General features: G+C 40.3%; 1 protein-coding gene across 1 annotated transcript in view; it reads right to left on the bottom strand.

The window, feature by feature from the left end:
* The window catches only part of LOC105497264 (RUNX1 partner transcriptional co-repressor 1), a 142,608-nt gene extending 138,036 nt beyond the window's left edge, over positions 1-4,572 (bottom strand). The window contains 3 exon segments of the mRNA XM_071068013.1: positions 2,020-2,076; positions 2,079-2,162; positions 2,338-4,572. Coding sequence (XP_070924114.1) covers positions 2,020-2,076; positions 2,079-2,162; positions 2,338-2,458 — 262 coding nt within the window. The 5' untranslated portion in view covers positions 2,459-4,572.
* Between the last annotated feature and the right edge of the window lie 10,183 nt (positions 4,573-14,755).

Below are 14,755 nucleotides of genomic sequence, written 5' to 3'. Positions count from 1 at the left end.
ATTGGAGCAGATGTAGCAGTTTAACAAAACAGCTCTTCAAATCCTGCACAAATTGAAAACAGGAAAACTGATTGCATTTTCTCTTATCACTTTCCTTTTCTGAATTGACACTTTTGGCCTTCTGAAAATTTACACATGGCTTTCATCTCAACAGCACCTGCTGATCAAATAGAAACCTAACATTTTCATGAAAATGGTATAAAGGACTAGTTTTGTTCTAAACACTGTATAGGGCATCAGTTGCCTACTTGATGGCAACAATTGCCATGTATAAGTCATAGTCATAATAGATTTATATTTTCATAAATTTCGTTAACATAAAAATATGTTAAGTCCCTTCTGTTTTTTTTTTTTTTCATATTCTCTCTCTGTATGGTTCAAATTTCTTGGACTCAACGCCTGCCTAATACTTAGTTTTGTTATTTAAAGACTATGCAAAATGTGTGAAAGGGTAAATTACACCAAGATAACAAATACTTAGTATTTCTCTGCCTTTGCTTGAAATACACATATTTATCTATATAAGTTATTGTCTATGCATGCACATGAGTGTAAAATACATACATCTCACTTTGTATTCCACCCAGTAAAAGAAAACTGGAAACAAAAAGTCAGAGTCAGGCCCTATTTTTGAAGGGACATTACACATTATTTTATGAGATATAGATTTAGCAGGTGCCTGGCTGTTTCAGTACCCCAGACTGGAAAAGAACGAATGTCACTCATGCAACAAACTGGTCACCTAAATAGTGACCGACCACTCACTGTAAATAACTCCAGGTAAAGGTAAATCTTGAAAATGGGCATCCTTCTATATAAAATATGCAAGATCAATGGCTAGCATGCTTTTCAGATTTTTAAACACGCTCCACATATTTCTCTGTAACACCCAATTCTGGGTAAAATTTAAGATGTTCCTAAGACATGCTATCCGTTAGCTTCTTAGCCAAAAGAGCTCTACCCTTTCTGAAAGATTCCAGGCTGTCCTTTCCCATTTTGTCTGGGTGATAAGGTAACCTGAAGGCAGAAATGACATACAGTAATATATGTGCCACTCTGGCCAGTTGGTCTGTGAATTTCAGTGTTTCATCATGCTCACTGAGGCAACAGCAAACCTGAAATGTCAATATGTTCAGTCAATGGAAGTAAAATAATGGGACTCTATTGTCTTACCCAATCGATCTGCTGCTGTCAACAAGGAAACATGCCCCCCTGGCTTTAAACAAATTTTAATTAGGCTTTTAGTTACTGGATCATATCTATCTGTCTATGAAAACACCTATCTTGACAATGTGTAAGAGGCAAAACAATCACTCTTTCCACTTTTCTTCATTTTAAGAACCTTCTAAAGTTGATATTATAATGTTTCACATACTTGTGAGTCAATAAGACATGTTTTCTCCTTTTTTTTAAACTAGCTCCAACCAAAAGATTTCATGGTTCAAATCCAAAATACAAATCTACCTAACAGACTTGGAGTGATTTTTTTCTCCTCTAGCCTGAGTTGAACCATACTATAAAATCAACTAATTCCATATTAAAAGTAGGCTTCATTTGCTTTTCTTACTCATTCAAGTACCGTTAGCATCAATTCATCACGCATTTAAAACAAGTCACACAAAACCAAACATTAATGATCAACCCCAAAGCCTTTACCCTCTTTTCTCAGTTCATCAATCCTAAACGCAAGGGATAATGAAACTCCTGTTAAAATCAGGGAAGTACATGGTGCTGAGAAGGGTAGGGGGTTGTCAGGGGAGAGGAAACAAGACATTTTAAGTCATCCAAATTGCACCAAAGTTCTCTAGCCCTTCCTTCCACCAAAAGAGAGAGTCTCACCTTAAAATAAAAACGAACTAATCAAGTTGTTAAGCAGCTTTGTCTCTCCCTTCTTCATCTAAAGGCTTCAGCGTCCAGTCAATAAATAATCTATTGTTCCCCCTTTATCGAGTCTCTTTAAACCTATTCAGACTGGCAAAACTAAACCCAATTAAAGATAAGGCCCTCCGGTATTCTCACCTCGGTGAGTCCTGTCTGGGTAGCAGAGGTGATGGGAGATAGCGTCAAGGCCAGGGTAGATGCCTCCTCCTCACCCCACACAACAAAAGGCAGATTTCTCTTTCTCACTCTGCTAATCTTTAAATGTAAATTCTCTCCGCCAGCTAAGAGGAGCGACAGATAACATGTTACATCTTCACTTCTCCTGGTCTTATCGACTTCTGAATCATTTGGAAAGGGAGAGAGGGAGAGAGAAAAGCCGCCTCCCCACGCCCCCCTTCCTCTTGGCCACCCCTCCTTCCTCCCTGCTCGCCTCCCTCCCCTGTTCACGGAGATTACCTTCTGGCAAAGGAGCGCGGGAGAGCGGCCGCGGCCGAGGCGGCACCCAGACCGCGGCTTTGTATTCATTAAACACACATTGGAGCTTATCAGAAGTAAAAGGCTTGTCAGGATGGCACATTGTGTGTGAGTGAGTGTGTGAGCGCAGGAGGGAGAGGAGAGAAGCCAACGTGCATCAGGGTGATTACAATATCAGCAGGGCCCAGATGGAGGCAGGAAAATAAACAGAGGGTGCGTGTGAGACGGAGCGGGAGAGGGAGGAAAAGTGGGAGAAGGAGAGAGAGAGAGAAGAGAGAAAGGGACAGGCAGGAGGGAAGGAGGGATGGAGGGGGCGGGGGCTCAGACCCCAGGATGGGGCCAGAAAGTGGGGAAGAGCTACCCTAAGGCTGTCTGGGAATGAGAGACAGGCTAGAAGTCGCCTGCATGCCCAAATCTGCCCCTACCACCCAAAAAAGGGAGGAATCCAGCAAACTGTATTTCCCTGCTCCAGGGCTAGGCTGGAACATGTTAGAGATTCTGTCAAGGTCAGAGGAGGAGCAAGAGCTCTCTTTTGGCAGAGCCTAAGGAGACAGTCGCCATCTCACCTCCATCCAAATAGCCACAATTTGCAAAACAAACCTACTGAGTCTAGGAGCAGTTAAGCAGCCTTCCAGACCAACCTGAAGTCGGGAGTTCTTGTCCCTTTCTTCGCTGACCCCAATACTCCCAAATTCCAGCCCCTGCACACTCACACATGCAGAGATATAAAATAGCTCCTGTCCCTGAACTTTAATGTGTCCCAGCTGAAGACTCCTGCAGCCAACATCATTGTGAAAAGGAGGACCACTTGTGATTGGTAGCTACAGGTGACTCTCAGAGACCCGCTCCACCTCCAGAAATTGTGTTGGGGGAGGGGGCTCCTTATGTGTGTATCTGAGAGTCTATTTTGGAGGTGGGAATCTGAAACTGAGGCAATCAATCTTGGCTTGAGCTGCCTCATGGCTCTTCACCCACCCAGAGCCAGAGAATCAATCAGAGAACAAGCACGGGCTAATGCTTGTCCGTCAGTCCAGAGTTCATCCCCCTCCCCAGCAGGGTCAGGAAGGAGACACACCTGAGTAGTCCCTTGGGAGCCCCTTTTCACTTTTAAATACACCCATCAGACAATGTGAACATCTGATCAGATCCTTAATGGAGTGCGGATAACGCAGCAGAGGTTATTTTATTGGGGGAGGGGAAGTATTTGGCTGTGCTGTGTTTCAAGGCACTGAAGCTTGGTTAAGAAGCTCTCACTACAGTATGAAGAGTGAGTTCAGAATGAAGGAGCCAATAAACTACACAATTGTTCATGGTATGCACTGTAGCCCTAGCTGCTGTGAAACTTCAGGTTATAAAATAGTTTATGCATGGGGTCTCCATAGAAAGGAATAAAATGGGGGTGGAGGGTAAGGCTAGTGAGTAGAAAAACAGAATAGCAAAAGAACTAGCCCCTGCCTTTTAAGGGAACCAAATTTTAAGAGGCCCTTTAGAAAATGAGAAGAAGCATTGTTTAATCAGACACTCCCCTCCAAATCACTTAGCCAAAAAACGGTTTTATGTTTAGTGGAGCACCACCCCCTCTCCGCCACCCCACCCAAACACACACACACCAATGTTTCAACCCCAAGAATAGAATTAAAAGAAATATGATAGGTAACACAAAGTGGAAAAAAGCTGGGCATAGGTGGGGGAAGGGCATGTGTGAAAATCTTGTCATGCAATGAATGTCAGATAAAAAGGGGTCTGCCACAATCCTCCAGTAATCCAATAATGTGGAAAACCTCATGGTATCACTGAGACGAGAACAAGGTAATATTTCTCCATAAATCTTCAAAAAGTGACCAGGTTCAATAGTTAAGAGAAGGGTGCAAGGATAGGAAGTAAAACACTTGGCTGGTTACATTACAAAATCAAGTGAGCTTTAAATGGGTGAAAATCTGTCATACTTACATGTTTTAAATTTAATAACAGATTTCTAGAGTATCACTTTAGCTCTCATAAAAGGTCACCTTTCACCTTTTCTCTAGCTATTCTAGAAAAATGCATTCAGAGTAATGGAAAGCAACCACACACACCCCCACCCTTTACTGCATTTTAGTTACATCAGTTTGGACACAGACTACATATAAACACCTAAAAATCCAACAAAACTCCAGGGGAAGAAAAATACAATTTACAAGTGCCCACTGATTTTTCCATTACATGCTCTTTTAAGAAATGCTATTTAAAAAAAAAAAAAAAAAAAAAACCTGCATTACTACTGCTTTCAAACCCTGAAAAGGTTTGCTTTTTTTAAAAGGGGCATCCCAAATACTAGAGGCATATTGCTCAAAAGCTCATCTGCCAATGGTCCGATTTTGTAAATGCACAGTATTTCTATTAGTACCTTGTTTGTTCATTGACTTTTGGCTCACAGTTATAGAAAAGATCAACCAATTCTCAAATGGGAAGAATCCATGACTCTCTTCCAAAGCAAACACTTTGCTGCAAAGCTTTCAATTAAAAGAAAAAAAACAGCAATACAATAATCAAGAAGTATAATCACAGAAGACGTGTACAACAGAAAGTGGTTTCTATAATCACAGCTGTCTTAAAGTCCAGGCTAGAGACTAGAAATCTTAATTTCAACTAGTTCTTTTCTTAATAATAGGTTACCTTCCTATAAAAGCAAGAAGTCCATCTGCCCCAGGCAGATAAGTTTTGAAGCATTAATTCAGATAAAAATCTAGCATTTTCTTTCTTTCTTTGAGTATGTGAATTCTAGTGTGCTATAATGTGAGAATTCCAACATATGACCATTATGGCATAATATCTCATTGCTCAGCTTGTCATTATTTCATTTGTAATTCTTATGTTAATTATGTTCATAATTACTATAAACAGATGTGGTAGACATTCATGTGACCTTTTATTGCAGAATGCATTCTTCACTCATTTTGCTTTAATTTCTCATGGATACAAAGCTGAAACGCAGGAAAAGGCCTTTCTAATTTTCCAATGTTTTATATGCATAAGCTAAAACAGAGCCTATCTTCTACTTCATCTGCATTTCAGAATATCATAATATCCTTAATGTTTAAGCTGCTTTATACAGCATATTTCTAAATTGCACACTGAACCTCACTGCTGCTCGCTAAATTGTAGCTATGGATGCCAAACAAAGGCTAGCATCCATGTCTAAGTTGTTTGTCTTTTTTTTAATATCAAAGGTTAATGCAGCAGAATTGTGCTTCAAAACCAAGTGCCTAGCAGCTACATAGCGATTTATTCACTCAGAACTCCACCATCATCACCCTCTTTACATAAAACACATTTACAATAAAATCAGTATGGATTTCATTAGCTGAAAACCTCCTCGAATTTCATTTCTTTGGCCCTAATCTATAATTAGTCTGGACAGACAGGTGCAAACCCTTCTCTTCTACAGATGGCTACTGGAAATGGTGCAAAGTAGCTCCTTCTGTTTAAACAACACAGAGATAACCTGCTCTGTCTTATCACTTACAATTACCTCCATTAAACTGAACTAATGTTTGCTTTAATAAAATGTTCACTGTTCTTTAAACATTATTTAGGAACTCTTATATTAATGGCTGTGGAAAAAAAAGTGAAGTTGGAAGGTGTCTCTAGATAATAATAAATAGCTTATTCTGGATAAAATGTTCTCGCTGACAGATAATACTCAGGTTCACAGAGGTGTTTTAGTTGATTGAATATTTGTTAGTTATTTTGCATAAATAGAGTCAAATTTGATTTACAAACATAATTTTACAAGTTGGGGGAAACAACTTTTTTCCTGAATTTAGAAAAAGGTTTAAATATTTTTCTTATAGATTTTAAGTTGTTATTAACATATAGAAATTAAAATCCTATATTATTTTCAAAGGATATTTGTTAGTTTTATGCATTTGTTTTACTTCTGATAGATTATTCTCAAAGTTGAATGGGTTCATTCTTTTAAGGTACATCTTAAAAATTAACTATGAATGTAAGTGCACTCTGCAAGCACATGGTTAAAAGCACCTCCATTCTATAATAAATAACTTCTATAAAGCCAGAGCTCGCTTCTCCCTGCTTCTGCTATCAATAAAGTCTGTGGATCACTATATGATGAATAAGGTGTCCATAAAACAAAGAACCTTTAAATGCCCAAACAGCAACAAATAAATAGCCTTTCTCACTGAACTTACATAACTTACAGTAATAGACTGCAGCAAAATGCAACTGACTCGGTTTTTTTCACATGCAAATCCTGCAGGTGCCAATTTTTCAGACTGCTTTGCTATGAAGGGCTATGCTGCCTGCATAAAACCTCAGTGAAGAAGGCTTTGCATTCAGTGCCTGTCAGCTGATGTTCATATCAAAGAAGTGAGAAACAGGATTTGACAGTGAAGAATGTCCTAAACTGACAACCACTGACCAGCATTCCTATTGGAAGCATTTCTTTCTTGTGATCCTTTTTCAGTGTTTAAAGAAATGCAAGATTTTTTGGCTAAGCTTCGATTTGACAATAAAATAAATTATAATGGCACCTTACATTTGTGTAGTTCTTTGCAATTTATGAAGTGCTCTTTTATCTACAAATATTTAGACCTTCACCTCAATGGGAGAGCACATCATCAAATACTAACATCAAGAGCAATATTTCACTCCACTCAGGAAAAGAAAATTGTGCAAATATTAAAAAGCTGCAGTCCCATAGCTGCAAAAATACTGTCCTTGCAATTTAATAGTGCAATGTATTGTATTGCACATAGAATGATTTTTATTAGAAAGGACCTTTTAAAGATCATTTTAACACAAATTATTAGCAGGTATTAATGGACCACAGAGATTAAGTCCCCAAAGGAAAATATCATTTCAAAGACTTCTAGTCTGCTTTGAGTTGTCCAAACATAAAAGAAAAAAATAGACTGTTTTCTCCACTGCTTTTATTAGGTATAAACTGGACACTGGAGAAACCGAGTATTGAAATTCTCCCATGCAATATTTAGCTTTTCAAATAAAGTCACTGCCGTCTAAATAGTTTATAATAAAATTATTAATGCCTAAATACAAATATTTAATAAAAAGTTATCCTCAGTATTTAAAAAAGTCCATTTTTATGCACCCAGTATAAGACTGATTGGTTGTTTTGTTGGAATTTCATCCTTTAAAATAATAAACCAACAAAATATAAAATGCTGAACACAGCACAAGAAATAATGGACTTCAACTTCTTCAGCATCCATCCTGGCTGCAAAAAAAGCCCGGATCAAACCCTGATTACTATTGGGTGAGATTGTCAGACTTCTCTGGAAAAAAAAAAAAAAAAAAAAAAAAAATCAGTAAAGAAAAGAAAGAAACTGAAATCAAACAACCCTATCTTTATTATCTGAAAATCATAATAATATTAAAAACTAGACTTTAAGGATAAAAGAGGGGGAAATCCACAGAATTATATATTTGCTTCTGTGTATACACATCACAGCTGACATAAACTTTGCTCAGGTTGGGGCTATGATGGTTTAAGAAACAATGGTGTTTGGTGACCTTTTCTAAAGAATTGTGTGACAGGAGAAACTGGGCACAACAGAATACTCACATGGTCAAGGCAAACGCTGCCATAAACTAAAAGGAGGCCCCCAACACTAACAAACCGTTTATCACAGAGAAGCTGGTCAATTTGTATTCTAGGGAGTGTGGACTCACTGGGCACAGACCCAGTTCCACTCCTGTTCTATGCAAAGGAGGGCAATGATAATAAAAGCTACTGAGTGCACTTAAAAATGGTACAGATGCTGAAAAGGAGACTAGGAGAGGGAAAAAAAATCCCTGTAAAACACATTTCAGTTCACACAGAAGGTATAAGGAATGCTTTGGTCAGCAACCCGACCTTTATCAGGAGATAAATCAATCTGCAGCAGCTGTGGATAGCCATTTATATACAGGCCCTGGGCAGATTAATTAAGGAAAGCGAAGTTAAACATTCAAGGGGGCTCAGAGTTACATTAAGCACATAAAGTTTGTCTGGAGTGGCCTCTCCAGTTATCCCGGTCTTCATTCCCTCGCTCTGGCCTCGGGCACTGTTCTGCAGGACCTCCTCCACGGGAATCCTAGCTATTCCTTAAAGCGACCTTCTGCAGATTCCCCCAGAAAGCAGCAGCCAGGCTAGGGCACGGTGGAATGTGTGGTGCCCAATCTTGAAGGTTTTCTCCGATACGCTTTGCAAGGAATGAGGAGACCATGGGCTGCACGGCCGCCCAGCCAAATCCTCCAAACTGAAAGGACTTTTGGGGGAGAGGGGGAGGGAAGGCAGCTATTTTTAGTAACAGTTGTGGTTCACATCCTACTTCCCGGAATCATAGTACTCAAACTTTTCCAAGGATTGACCGCCCTTACAAAAAATAAAAAATAGTACGTTTCAAAAAATGGATTTGAGCGCCTTGTGCGGACCTAGCCGTATTTGCTCAAGGCAACCCAGTCAACGCCAGGTCCGCCTGGGGAAAGGGGTCTGGGTGCGCCAACCAACCCGGTCCTTTCAGGTTCGCAAAGAGGGCAGTGAGCGGCGGGCCCCGGAGAGCGTCTCCACTGACCCGGGGGCTTCACCAGAGGGGTTCCTGGAAAACGAAAGGAATTATCCGGACGCGGCTCCGAGTCTGGATCCCTTCGGGCGGGAGCTACAGGGCACAAGGTTGTGCTCCCCGCTCAGGAAAAGCGGGCACCGAGTCGGGACCGCGACGGGAACACCCAGGAGGGCCGGGGCGGCTGCGTCCGGAGCGCGCAGAAGTCGGGCGGGGACAACGCTGCCCATCGGCCCCAGACTGCGAAGCCCGGGACGGGAGCCACCGTCCACCCGCTCACCCAGGGGCTTCCCAATCCAGCACCCCAAACGGCCAGGCGTAACAGGGAAACTTCGCAGGCGGGCGCAGAGCGCCTGGGTATCTCTAAGAAAACCCCCACTCTAGTTGCAGCCCGGTCCCAAAGTTAAGATCCCGCCTCTCCTACTCCTTAGGACTAAGTTTTCCACCATCAAAACAAGCCTTTGCTTCCAGTTTACAGAAAAAGAAAAAATAAAATAAAGAAGGAAAAAAGAAACAACCCCACGATGCGGTCACAGGGCCACCTGCCAAATGCACTATGGGCACCTCGATCAGTTGTTTTGTCGGGGGAGAAACCCACTCATCTTCCTGCTCGCATACCGTGACTATGGAGAGGGAAGAAAAATTATTTTTAAAAGACAGTGTGGGGAATCTAATAGCAAAAATCGCATCCTCGGCTGACCCGCGAAGTTCAGTGTCATCGCAGACCGGAGTCACCCGCGATGTTCCTCTTTGCCCTGGTGCGTAGTCCTACCCTAATTGAGCGACAAGTACAGCCTGGAGCCTCTCGCGGTCGAATAATCCAAACGAAGATGACGGTCATCGGAACAGTAATTAATAACAGCCAGGGGCCAGTCCCCGCCGCCCGCCCGCCGGCCAAGCCCTCCCGCGGGCACTTACACTGCACAGGGCCGGAGAGTCCCACCATCCGCCACGGGCTCCGAGCTGCAAATAAAACTTCCCGTCGACTCGGCCGGCCCGCGGGGCGACGGGGAGAGGGCGCGGCGCGGCTTCCCTCGCGAGGCCAGAGTGTCCGCGGCCACTCGCCCACGCGCGCTCGCCACGAGGCCGCGGAGTCGCGCCGCTGAGCGACTGCGGCCGCCCGGCGCTACGCAAAGAGCTGCGGTGCAAAAAGCCCGGGGTCGGGGATGCCAGCCAAAAGCAACCTCCACGCAGAGCCCAAGACTTGCGGAGCTCTGCTCCCCTCCTCCCGCCTCCCTCCCTCCCTCTGCTTTTCTGTTGTTGCTGCTGTGGCAGACAAATGTGATGTGGGGCGCAGGGAATTGCCACTGTCACAGGCGGCGTCTGCGTCTGCCTCGCCCGCCCTCGCTCACTCTCGAGGAAGGCGACGCATTTATCTGCAGGGCGGCCGGGCGTCCGCCGGGGAGCAGGAGCGCCGCGCGCTGTGCGCGGAGAGCGCCCGCATCAGGCCGGCTCCGGCGCGCGCTCGCGCCAGGGGCGCCGCGGCCGCTCGGGAGGGAGGCGGCTGCGCGGCAGCTACCAGGTGCAGGGGGGAGGGCCCGCGGCGGGGCGGGGGGAGGTGGAGGTGGGAGACATCTGTGTCGTGCGGGGGTCACGGAGGTCAAGTATATGTTAACAATGGGCAAGCCCGGCACTCTAGGGCGCGCGGGCTGGCGGGCGGCCTCCCTCCCGGCCTCGCCCTCTCCCATGCAGGCTGGACGTGGGGTTGGCTCCCTAATGATGCCTTCCCGGGCCGCCAGCTCTCAGGCGGCCAGAGTGCCCTGCAGTAACCCAAGACGACCACTTTCCCCGGCCATCTGGAGCGCTCCCGGCTGCCCTGCCTGTGTCTCATCACTGGCTGGAGAGACAGCTCTGCTAGAAATCAAGCCACTCTCAGATCTCCTCTCTAATCCCCTTCTGTTAGCTGATTTCCAGACTGACTATTTGCTTTCGCATTAGATAATAGCCTTAGAGAAAACAATTATCATTTTCTTTTATTCCCTTTGTTTTTCTCCTTCTCCCATAGTATACCATTAAGAGGGACCGCTTTCTATCTCAGGTTTTTGTTAGATGTGCCCCCCTCCCCCAGACATTAATATCAATACTTGGGGGCAGGGTGGAGGGTAGTCCCGGAGGAAAAGATAGGGTGAAAGAATTCCAGATATTTCCAGAGTAAATAAATAATCTCGGTGAAGAGGACTGACAATTTGTAGAGCCAAAAAAGGGCTTGAATAATAATGAAAATACTAATATGTAGGTCAAATATGATCAGATAATGGCTTGCAATGATAAGTAAAATGAAATCTTTTAAAATTACTATGGAACAGTACCCTGACTGCAAATGTTGTTGTATTTAGTGGAACTATTTGAAATCCTACTCTGAACCACGTTTTCTCCAACTAGCCTAAATCAATATAAGATGTCCTGAATATGTTTTAAAATCTCATTTTTACAAAGGAAAAAAAGCGTCAGATAGCGTCTGTGTCGGCCTGATGCAGTTAAGAACTGATGAGACATTTGTGGGTTTTATTTTCTGAAGTGGTGTTTCAAATATTTAATAGTGAGTAAAATCCCTTCCCCCATCCTTTTAAACCCAGCTGGAGCTTCCAATTCTGAAGTCTTTTCAGATTCTACTAATTTTTAGCAGTTCATTTCCAGAAAACACTCATTGTACATTCTCCCATCTCCTTGGGATATTTGTCTAATGAATTATAATAGATTAATGAATTGCAACGTTAAGTCTTGGTATTTGATATTATGATGCTCTTAATTTGAATGTCATTTTATCAAGGTGTACATTCTAGAATTTATGCATTACAGTTCTTTATATTTTACTATACTCGCAAATCTTAACAGCATGAATAATCTTAAACTGTGAAATTTTATGTATACCATACTAATATAACTCCTTTGTGTAGAAAATTATGTCAAAGCTTACTATTGTTCTTAAAAGAATAAAATCATGTTGACATTTTATTATTCTATTACCTGTATTATTAATCTCTTCTGTCCCCCAAATTGAGGCCAAATAATTTGGATTCTGGAGGCATATATTCATATTTATTTAAAATTTTTAAAAATGATACCTGAATCAGGAATGATTCTTGTGAAATCATAATTTAAAATATAGAAAAAGTAAATCAGCAATAGTTTTATGACATAAAAAAGCAGTGAGAGATAAAATAGAAATGTTATGCTACATTTTTCTTCTGTCTGTAAATTGTACCAATGTAGGTATAAAATTATGGTAGAAACTTTGAACTGCTAAATCAATGGAAAGTAACTTGCAGGAAATCAAATCAAAATTGTACACAATCGAGATACACTCATGACACCAAGGCATATTTTGTAAGACACCACAAACCTTATAGGATCTTCCTTTTTGCTAGTCACACTTCTGGAAAAATAATTATCATTCTTTAGTTATACTTCTTAAAAATTCTCGATTCGGTTTGATATCAGATAGAATATATCACAACTTGAGTTGTTTTCCAAATTCTGATAAAAGCAGTGGAAGAACCTGTATCCTTGAGTTGATGTATAAACAATTATTCAATATATTCCTTAATCCCACCTGCTACCTCCTTGAAAGGCCTGTGTTCTACAAAATGTAGAACATATTTTCCTATAGGGTTTATCCTTGTATTATCTCCTAACTCCTTTATTTGAAGCAGATAATAACTATAGGGGCCAAATCAAGTATAAGATGATTCTTGAATTGCAGAATCTAGGAAAATAAAACATTAAATGAAAAAGTAGGAACTGGTTGATACCGTGTGGTGGGAGAGTATGACTTACCTGAAAACAGTACAGGGCCATAAAATATTTGGCTACCTTAGACTTGGGGTGGTGGATACACATGACAATGTTCAAAACAAAATAAACTACTAATTGATTTTTTAAAAAATCTAAGGAGACAGGATAAATAATACGTCTTCATATCTGTACACTCACAGGAAAGATAAGGTTGCTGTACCCTCAAGGCTAGTTTACTAAAACAAACTAACAAACAAACAAACAAACAAACAAAATGTCAGCACCTACCTACCACAATGAAACCACTAAATTAAAAGATAAAATACACAATAATGTATTAAAATATTTTTTAGAACCCTTGCTAACAACTGTAGTTTTTCACACTTTAGAAGATATTTTTCTCACATCATCAGATTTTTATTATTGTAAAAATACTGAGGTCTTTCAATTTACAGAGTGGTTGGCTTTTTTTTTTTTTTTTCAGTAATGCTGCCTAAGGATGCTTTTTGTTTTCCTTTAAACCAATCCTTTAAAAAAGCAGAGCTTTCAATACAAATTTCAGATGAGTGCTTATTACCTTCTTTAGAGATGTGTGATTCACCTTTCACAAAAAGGAATTCCTATACAAAATGTTAACAAGTACTTAATTAGCATGTTTAAAATTCCTCCTTATAGATCTTAAAGTTCAAATGACTCCCAAGCTGTGATTTTCTATTCCTTTAAAAAGTCCTCCTGTTTGCCTAGGTTGAGGAAAATCGTTAATTACCACGTTACTTACTTCTAACAAAATTATTTATTATTGTATTTGTACAAAAAAAGAATTTGATAAACATAAAGAATGGCAAGCCATAATTAAGTTTTCATAAATTTAGACTTACCCACTATTTGCAATTTCTCTCCTTTTTGCTGTATAATTTTATATAATTTACTTTTTGAGCTTTACATGAACAAGTTTTATTCCAAATCTTTGCAGTTTTTTTTTTAACTTGTTTAATGTTTCATTTTAGAATGTGGACCAAAAAAAAGAAGACATTTCAGAGATGTTTTCATTGTATTGTATAGTAGTTGAGCCACATACACTTAGTACACGTTCAATGTGCAGTATAAATACATTAGTTGTTGGTAGACTTTTAACCTAAGCGAATAAACATACTTCATTAAGTAGAAAAATTATAAATTAAAACTAGCTTCCATCATCCACCCAAATAAACTGATCAGTTTGGTATGATTTAGCTGCAAACCTACATACACTGGGTTGATTTTTATTTGAGATTCTTATGTGTTCAGATTGTCATGCTTTTCTGTACTACTTAAAAACCACTTTGCATCCCAAAAGCCAAAGTTGTAAAATTTCAATTACTTATTTAATTTGAAAAAAAAAGACTTTGAAAAGTTTTGCAAAAAATACATATTAGTGTTTCTTTAAAAAATGAGTTCTAATTTTTAAATATTTAAATATTTGTGTTTGTTAGATTTTCACACATTAAACTCTGCAAGAACTCATTTATTGCATAAAATGAAACACACATGCATACTTGTAATACATATATGTATTTTTATATGCACAACTATCTGTAATCTAGTAATTATCTCATGTGACCTTTTATAGCTAATTCATGAAAAATAACGATGCCAAATAAAATACCTTATTCACATGTTTCTCATTTAAATTGAATATTTCCCACCCCCATTTTTGAAAGATGATTTTTTAAAATACCATAAACCAGAATAAAATCATGCAATATCCCCCCTCCCCCCCCGCATGGAAATCCAATATTCCACATTTTTTATGGAATGTGCTTAGTGAAGATCTTTTTATTTTTTTTCTGTAATTTGTACTGGTTATTCTGTCTATATAATTCTCAATTAGGTGTATATTATTGGGCTGTAACTGCACAAAGACAATGGTCGTTACTCACTGAACGGTGCTTAGCACATGCTAGGTGCTCAATAAATAGTTGTTGAGTAATGAATGAATAAGAGGTTTAAAAAGTTCCCACTTAGATGTCTTATCTAAATAAAACAGATGCTACCAACTTGACTTCTTTTTGACTGAAGTATTAAGAAACCTAAGATTTTAACATTACCAAGATTTTAAATGA

Source organism: Macaca nemestrina, chromosome 8 (genome assembly GCF_043159975.1).
Source record: "Macaca nemestrina isolate mMacNem1 chromosome 8, mMacNem.hap1, whole genome shotgun sequence".
In the NCBI taxonomy this organism is placed as follows: domain Eukaryota; kingdom Metazoa; phylum Chordata; class Mammalia; order Primates; family Cercopithecidae; genus Macaca; species Macaca nemestrina.
This window is presented reverse-complemented; position numbering and strand designations above follow the sequence as displayed.